Source organism: Tetranychus urticae, chromosome 2 (assembly GCF_039701765.1).
Source record: "Tetranychus urticae isolate SD_2017Ah chromosome 2, NJAU_TeUrti_SD_1.0, whole genome shotgun sequence".
Classification (NCBI taxonomy): Eukaryota; Metazoa; Arthropoda; class Arachnida; order Trombidiformes; family Tetranychidae; genus Tetranychus; species Tetranychus urticae.
In genome coordinates, this window is record NC_142959.1 from 2,889,640 (window position 1) to 2,897,514 (window position 7,875).

The 7,875-nt window shown below is 33.8% G+C and overlaps 3 protein-coding genes across 3 annotated transcripts; 2 read left to right on the forward strand and 1 right to left on the reverse strand.

The window, feature by feature from the left end:
• Nucleotides 1-497: 497 nt before the first annotated feature.
• On the reverse strand, nucleotides 498-2,064 carry LOC107363757 (putative serine carboxypeptidase CPVL). The gene is made up of 2 exons (XM_015931027.2): nucleotides 1,799-2,064; nucleotides 498-1,731 (listed from the first exon to the last, which is right to left on the reverse strand). Exons 1-2 carry the CDS (start codon nucleotides 2,042-2,044, stop codon nucleotides 625-627), a joined length of 1,353 nt encoding a protein of 450 aa, XP_015786513.1. The 5' UTR covers nucleotides 2,045-2,064; the 3' UTR covers nucleotides 498-624.
• Nucleotides 2,065-3,159: 1,095 nt separating this feature from the next.
• Nucleotides 3,160-4,754, forward strand: LOC107363748 (S-formylglutathione hydrolase). Its single transcript, XM_015931016.3, has 2 exons — nucleotides 3,160-3,890; nucleotides 4,436-4,754. The coding sequence occupies exons 1-2, from the start codon at nucleotides 3,216-3,218 to the stop codon at nucleotides 4,616-4,618; spliced, it is 858 nt and encodes a 285-aa protein (XP_015786502.1). The 5' UTR covers nucleotides 3,160-3,215; the 3' UTR covers nucleotides 4,619-4,754.
• Nucleotides 4,755-6,041: 1,287 nt separating this feature from the next.
• LOC107363367 (S-formylglutathione hydrolase) lies at nucleotides 6,042-7,185 on the forward strand. Its single transcript, XM_015930571.3, has 2 exons — nucleotides 6,042-6,764; nucleotides 6,855-7,185. Exons 1-2 carry the CDS (start codon nucleotides 6,093-6,095, stop codon nucleotides 7,035-7,037), a joined length of 855 nt encoding a protein of 284 aa, XP_015786057.2. The 5' UTR covers nucleotides 6,042-6,092; the 3' UTR covers nucleotides 7,038-7,185.
• Nucleotides 7,186-7,875: the final 690 nt, after the last annotated feature.

The window sequence follows — 7,875 nt, forward strand, 5'->3', positions numbered from 1 at the left end:
TGAATTGAAGAGGCTTTTGTTGTCCATACATAGAATGTGATGTTTTGCAATTGAAGTACACAAAACACTCAAAAGCACTTCTTAGCAAACAATTAAGATCATTATGATGAAGATCAAACCAAAATGAAATCTGATGTTATTTTCAATCCATTAGCTTTGCAAGAGCTGGCATAAAATCAAATATACTCTGTGAATATGATTTTCATCAGTATTATACAATATTATCCAGAGTCACAAGAAACAATAAGTTCCTGTTCTTTTGATAATAAATATCAAGATATGAAGATTTCATTGTATGAAGTTTCAAATTTCTTTATAAAAATGACTGGTTAAAGGTTGAAGGATGATTTACCCTGGTATGAAATACTAATCATTTGAGCTTAGCGCATAAATTTGTTGATTTTCTGAATAGCTCTTGGAATTTTGGGTTCTTTTTCATATAAAATTTAAATAATGAAATGATTCAACAGTCAACATTTGATAAAAATAAATACACATTTTTGTTTTAAATTTTAATCGATATTTATTTCAGCATAATGTTTGTAACAATTTTCATCTTTTTATCATCGAGTTGTCATCTATTAATAACAATGGTATATCACAATGGCGTGATTATAGATCATTTTAGAGCTTTCGTTCGATAAATTTAGTAATCATTTCAAAAGCAGCTTTAGGTTGATCATGAGGAACCATATGACCAGCACCACGAACTACGACATAATGGAAATTCTTGAAAGAAGTTATAAAACCTTGTACCTCAACAGATTCACCATCGAGTCTCCAAATTTTCCTATCTGTTTTACTGTATCCAGCAGCACCTTTCCATCTCAAGGTGTTAATCAGGGTTTCAGTGCAAGTGGCACCAACAACAATGTCAAGTGAACCACTGTAAAGTAAAACTTCGTAGTCATTGTCCATCAAAGCCTCTAACCAAGGAGCAACTGATTGACAGAAATCATCTATTAAATGATTATACACTTGATCTCCAGGATCACCAGTCCGGTTTCCAACATGAATAGCTTCTCGGACAGCTTCTTGAGCCAAATATTTATCAGAGTATGTAGTATCAACTGGATTAACGGTTAACAATGAATTGAAATAATTAGTTATTCCTGTTACATTGGTAAAGAATGATGGAACTCGATCTCCGGCTAAAAGATGATCTTGTAAATAGAAGCAATCTCGCCACCTTTTCTCTCGTGCAGCTTTACGAATCTCCTTCTCAATCGCTCGTCCTTTTTGAGCTTGATGAGAATCAAATAAGCCTGTTTGATATAAAATGTCAGAGTACCTGAACATCAGACCACCATCAACTAGACCATTACCAATTGCAACTCCTTTCAAATTGATACCGGATGATTCACGTTCTTGGTGCAACTTGTAAGCAATAGCGGGAACATATTTACCAGCATATGATTCACCAGTGACGTAAAAATCATTTGGACGCCATTCTGGGAAAAGGGCATAAAACTGTAACAAAGCTTCATACAGGTCACGACCAACTTCTTCTTGGTTCTTGACATAACCAGCTTCATTTTCAGTGTAGGAGAATCCAGTACCAGCTGGCTGGTCAATGTAAAGATATGAGAAAATATCAGTCCAAGGATATTGTCTAAGGGTTAGAGTCAAATCAGATTCAACTTTGAAGGGTCCATTTTCATTGAACAGTGCATAAGTTGATGCAGCACCTGGTCCTCCTTGTAGCCAAAGTGCGACTGGAACTGAGCTATTCTGTAATAAACAAGGAAATTAAATTTCTTAAGAATAATTCAGCTGATAAATGAGTTAATAACCTTACCTTTGATGGGAAAAACCAAAAGAAAAGATTGCTTCCAGTTTCTTTATTGACAGTCAAGTATCCAGAGTAACTTTCAACTTGAGGAGCATTTGGCAAAACAACTCTAGCCGATGAACGAGCCTCGGCAATTCGGCCAGCCTTAATTAAAGGTGTCAATAAAAGTCCTTCCTTGCTGGACGAACACTGAACATTGCCATAAAAATTTATGGCAACGATAATTAAAAACAAGTTAACAAATCGATACATTATAATCACGTTGAGAGTGAAAAGTGAATTCACTTGAAAGCACAAAGGAAAGTCCTTTTGTTTAACAATCTCTTCTTTCTCATTGTCTCATTGTCTCCTTCTCTTCCTAAATCTCACTCTATCTTTTCATCTTCAATCTTGATGTTGCTTGTCTATTTTTGAATCCCGATTAACGCCTTATACATTAAATGCCACTTACCATGGCACATTGAATTCACGTTCAGTTTTTAGCAATTCAGCACGAATCTATATCATGCTTTAAAATTAGTGCTCAATGGCTACAAATGTTTTAATTTGAATACAGATGTGATTTCCAACTGTCATCAAGGACCAGGTCGATTGTACTAATAGTTTTAATTGTAACCATTGGTATAAGTTTGAATTTATCTGCTTTCAAATATCAATCGGAAAAATGATTTTTTGATTGTTCGTTTGAATTAATATTTAAGCAGGAAATTGATTTTAATTGAGTTGAAAAGCACTAGCTAGAGTTATCATTGATGGATTGTATTTTCACAATTGTATAACCAGAAATGATAAAAAGATAATAATTCAATACATTCCATATCAACAAACATGTTGTAGACCATTTTTGATGAGTAAAGGATTGAAGATTACATTGAATAAAAGTTACAATGAAAAATGAAGCAATTCATAAGAATAATGAAACTGATCTGACAAGGGAAGTACTTCACTTGGTGCGATTTTTCTCGATTTTTTGTGTTTAGGAGATGAAAATTGAAGACACACATATTCTGATCTTTTTACTAAACATGAAGAAAATTGAAATGAAAGTTCAAAGTTGAAAGATCCAGTCTAGTCTATTTGATAATTATTTAGCAATTAAATCAAAGGAAGATAACCTATTATTGGCAATATCAGTTTTTTTGTATCTGATTATATCAACAATAGCTTATTGATACGTCTGTATTGGTGTTACACTCATTGTCTAATGAAAACAATTGGTTTAATCTCTGGTTTTTAGCCCGATAACAATTAAACATTGGATGGTTAAACATTTTCAATTGGAAAGATTACATATGCAGCAATGTCAACCGTAAGTTAGATAAAAAACAAGAAATTCAAGTTTCATTGAAGATTAATCATTTTTATTTAAAGTTAAGCTGTACCACTTCATTTTCAACTCAAACTAAATCAGTTTGTCAACATCATGAGTGAATTGAAAGAGGTTTGGAACTTTAAATCCCATGAAGGATACCAGAAAGCTTATCAACATCACAGTCGATTTTTGAAGAATACTCATGAATTTTCTATTTATCTTCCTCCTAAAGCTGTGAAAGGTGAACGATGTCCTGTTGTCTACTGGCTTACTGGAGCTGCTTCAGATGACCGAGAATTCATGTTGAAATCGGGTTTCCAAAAGTATGCCTCTGAAAATGAAATTATTGTTGTCGCTCCAGAACCCAGACCTTTACCATTGAATGATATGGCAAAGGAAATATCGTCCAAATATTTTGTCCAATTTGGCTTCTATTTGGATGCAACTGAGCCACCTTATGATGAACAGTTTAAAATGTATTCCTATGTGATGGATGAGCTGATGCCTCTAGTTGAATTCAAGTTTCCCGTTTTACAAGACAAACGTGGCATTGCTGGTCACAGTATGGGTGGGATGGGAGCATTGAATTTGGGTCTACGACATCATGATTTGTTCCAGTCGATCTCGGTTTTCTCAGCTGTTTGTAATCCCAGTAAATGTACCATTGGCCAAGAATTGATGAAGTATTATTTTGGTGAAGGTGCTGAAGAAGCTACTAAATTATACGATCCTTGTGTTTTGGCTGCCAACTATACAGGACCACATAGACACATCCTTTTTGATCATGTGAGTAATTGATTGAATGACATTGATCGCAACCACAGTAAATTAAAACTACAAAATTGTAGTCATTAATGATGGAAGATGACAGACAATAAAGAGTTTACAATTTTGGATAATTGAACGAGAAAAGAGTACAACAGATGAACAGCACCTTTGGTCAATCAAACTAAACTGAAGTTAAAATTCAAAAATGATTTTCTTTTTGAAGCTCAGATCTATTAAACACTCATTGTTTATGATATTTATTAATATCTGTTGATGCAGTATTTTGATAAGCGCCGTCTACTATATTACCAATGGTATACTTAAGCCTCTTACGTATAGTAGACGGCGCTTATCAAAATTATACTTATGTTTGAAACTCTGTTGAATATTCACTGATACTTATTTAGTTTTGAGCTGAAGCCTCTGTCAAAATTATCATTCCTACACAAAATGTGTCATGGAACTGAAACTTGTTTATCAATTGGTTGCGTACAGAATAGTTACGAAATATTGCTTTAATTTTAGTTATTAATTTTGATATTTTTGTCTTCTTCCTATTCTAGGGCGGCAAAGATGAACTTGATTTCCTTGTTTTGGCTCCTAATTTTTTGAAAAGCGCCATGTATAAAAATTTATCTGTTACTTATCGTCTTAGGTCTGATTATACTCATGGAATCGAGATAATTTCATCCTACATTGAGGATCACATTATTCATCACAGGAAAGAGTTGAATTGGAATCCTTGATTATAACTTTGTTTAGACTCTGTTAACAACTCCTGAACTTATTATATTTTAAATACTTTCACAATCCTAGTTGATTATCAACTTTTTAAAGTAACTGATTAGACAAAATGATATAAATCACTTCAAAACAATCAAACATTATTAGCATCACGATTGACATAATTTATCTCTTCGATTCAATTTTCAACAAAATGATTAAGAAATCAGGAAATTTTTTTACTGTAAGACTTACAGTGTAAGCAACAGAGCATCGAGAAAATTCGGTGGGTTCATCAAGTGGGTGGAAGGTTGAAATAATGATTGAAACAGTTGGCGGACTCGTCAAATCATTGGTACATTGAAGTAACGGGAGATTGTATGAGGAGCTGTCAGTCGACTTATTTCAGACCAAGCGGAGACTGCTAACTCGGTTAACCTGAACTTGAACAAGCTCTCATATCTGATTGATCAAAATATCAAAATGATCAAAATGTATACCAGAATCTATACACTAATTACAATCTTAAAAATTCGCATAGACATTACATGTTAAGCATTTTGTAAAAGGTTTTTAAGTTTTTCAGTTTTTAATAAACAGCAAATAGAGCTCATCAAAACCGTTGACCAATTATTCACTTCATGTTCTTATTACATGACAAAAATGCCAAACTACGGCCAGAAGTTAAACGTGCATTATACTAAAGAAAATTGAAATGAAATTTGATGTAAAATTAATGCCTTCTTAAATAGTGACCGGTGAAGAAATGGACAATGGCAATGGCATTATGTTGATCTTTGTCCAACACCATTGATTAGGAACTGAAGAAACTAGACATTCTTTCATGTGAGTGTTTCACAAACTCAAAGCTGTTACGATAAAAAAAATACCTCCTAATATTCAGACAAATCTGAGTTAGTGGAAATGATTGGCTTAATTATTAATACAAATGTTCAGAGGCTTGGCCTCTCATCGTATAATGTAAAACGAATGAACCTCTTGTAGTTGCAATGGAAGCAAAAATATTCAAATAATGAAACTATGTTACAGAACGAAGTTGGATATTTTATTATTGAATCATAACTCATTATCAAAATGGTCAGAAATTTTGTTATTACACAAAAGCTAATGTTCAAAGTTAACAGCTCAAGTTTAATAATCAACGGAAAGTTACCTACAGTTATTAACGATATCGACTTTTGTGAATTTGATAGCAACAGGAACAATAGTTGATCTGTCTGGCATGATACTATCTTCTTTGTCTATTGGAAACAATTAGCTTAATCTCTCGTTGATGAGTGCCTGAAATTAAACCTTGAATAGTCAACCATTTTTAATGCGGAAAATTACATATTGAGCAAGACTAATCAATGAGTTGGCTGAATCTAAAGGGAGTCTATTTCGAAACTGAACAGAGACAGTTTTCAATGATTAATCATTTTTATTTCAAGTTATTTGAAATAATTTCATTTTAAACCCAAAACTTCAGTCAATATCATGAGTGAACTGAAAGAGGTTTGGGACTTAAAATCCCATGGAGGATACCAGAAAGCTTATCAACACCACAGTCAATTCTTGAAGAATGATCACGAATTTTCAATTTATCTTCCTCCTAAAGCTGTGAAAGGTGAACGATGTCCCGTTGTCTACTGGTTTGCTGGAGCTGCTACTGAAGACCGTGAGTTCGCGTTGAAAACGGGCTTCCAAAAGTTTGCCGCGGAAAATGAGATGATCTTTGTCGCTCCAGAACCTCGACCTGTACCAATGGGTGATATGGAAAAGAGAGTTTCATCAAAATATCTTGCTCAGTTCGGTTTCTATTTGGATGCAACTGAACCAGCTTATGAACAGTTCAAAATGTATTCCTATGTGATGAACGAACTGATGCCTCTAGTTGAATTCAAGTTTCCCGTTTTACAAGACAAACGTGGCATTGCTGGTCACAGTATGGGTGGTTGTGGCGCTTTGAATTATGCCCTTCGACATCATGATTTGTTTCAGTCGATCTCGGTTTTCTCGGCTATTTGTAGTCCTGGACAGAGTCCACTTTTGATGGAATGTATGAAGTTTTATTTTGGCGATGGTGCTGATGAAGCACTTAAACTGTGGGATCCTTGCGTTTTGGCGGCTAACTATACTGGACCACATCGACACATCCTTTTTGATCATGTAAGTAATTGCTTGTTCACGGAATCTTTTCTGGTTCATTGTTTAGTGGTTCAGTTATTTATGACACTTTTGCTTTTCTTTCTCATTCAGGGTGGAAAAGATGAACTCGACTCTTTTCTTTCGATTCCTGCGTTTTTAAGAACTGCCATGTTTAAAAATCTATCTGTTACTTACCGTCTCAAGTCTGGCTATGCTCATGGAATGGATATAGTTGCGGCTTGCATTGAAGATCACATTGTTCATCACAGGAAAGAGTTGAACTGGAATCCTTGATTAAGACTTATGAAACTCCTTGCAAATCTTTAACTTTTTGTATCATAATATTGATACACTTTTACAATCCTTGTTTTGATCATCGGGTCAAACTAATTAAAGTACAAACTGATTGAGCAAAAATAATACAAATCACTTCTGAAATTTAGACAAATAATGTTATAATAATTTACTGTCTTTCAATACTTCAACAAAATTAGTATGATGTAAAGTAATAGCGTAATAAGTTATTATTAAGATGAAGTTTACCGAAAACACATTTACACATTTCTTTAAGATATTCAGATATTGAGTTGGTGTTATTGCCATACCCGATGTTTTTGTAAATCAATGCTTAATGTACAATAAAAGTAGAATTATTTTGAGTAAACGTATCGAATAATTTTCTGGTATTCAGTCATATCACATTATAAACAATTGCAAAGTCCCATAATTAGTCAAAGAATGATGATTGTAGGTTATCGCAATATTGAGTCTCAAATTTTTTAGTCAAAGGGCCAAAATCGAGAGAACTGACCATTAATTGAAGAAAGTGTTCGATCGTCGATGTGTACCAACTAAATTTATGAACTATTAATAAATTTCAGCACACTGACTCTTTTGGTCACAGAAAGCAAGCGATTTAGGGGGAAATCGAACAGGTCTGTTTTATTCTGAGAAGAAAAGTTTATTCCTCAAAAAAATGCCCTTGTAGTTGGCCATCGAAAGTTACACTAGAAAAGTGAGTTCGAGGAAATAATCTGTATCCATAAATGTATAAAAGGCATTCAAAGTTTCGAACTTGACCTCGATTTTCTTGAAAACTAGCGATCGTAAAAACTTATTAACAGCGCCAATA

Excerpts from the sequence above, each read along its gene's own strand:
- LOC107363757 (XM_015931027.2), bottom strand. The coding sequence starts at position 2,044 with ATGTATCGATTTGTTAACTTGTTTTTAATTATCGTTGCCATAAATTTT. Across the intron at positions 1,732-1,798 it reads TTTGGTTTTTCCCATCAAAG|AATAGCTCAGTTCCAGTCGC; the intron begins GTAAGGTTATTA and ends TGTTTATTACAG.
- LOC107363748 (XM_015931016.3), top strand. The coding sequence starts at position 3,216 with ATGAGTGAATTGAAAGAGGTTTGGAACTTTAAATCCCATGAAGGATAC. Across the intron at positions 3,891-4,435 it reads GACACATCCTTTTTGATCAT|GGCGGCAAAGATGAACTTGA; the intron begins GTGAGTAATTGA and ends TTCCTATTCTAG.
- LOC107363367 (XM_015930571.3), top strand. The coding sequence starts at position 6,093 with ATGAGTGAACTGAAAGAGGTTTGGGACTTAAAATCCCATGGAGGATAC. Across the intron at positions 6,765-6,854 it reads GACACATCCTTTTTGATCAT|GGTGGAAAAGATGAACTCGA; the intron begins GTAAGTAATTGC and ends TTTCTCATTCAG.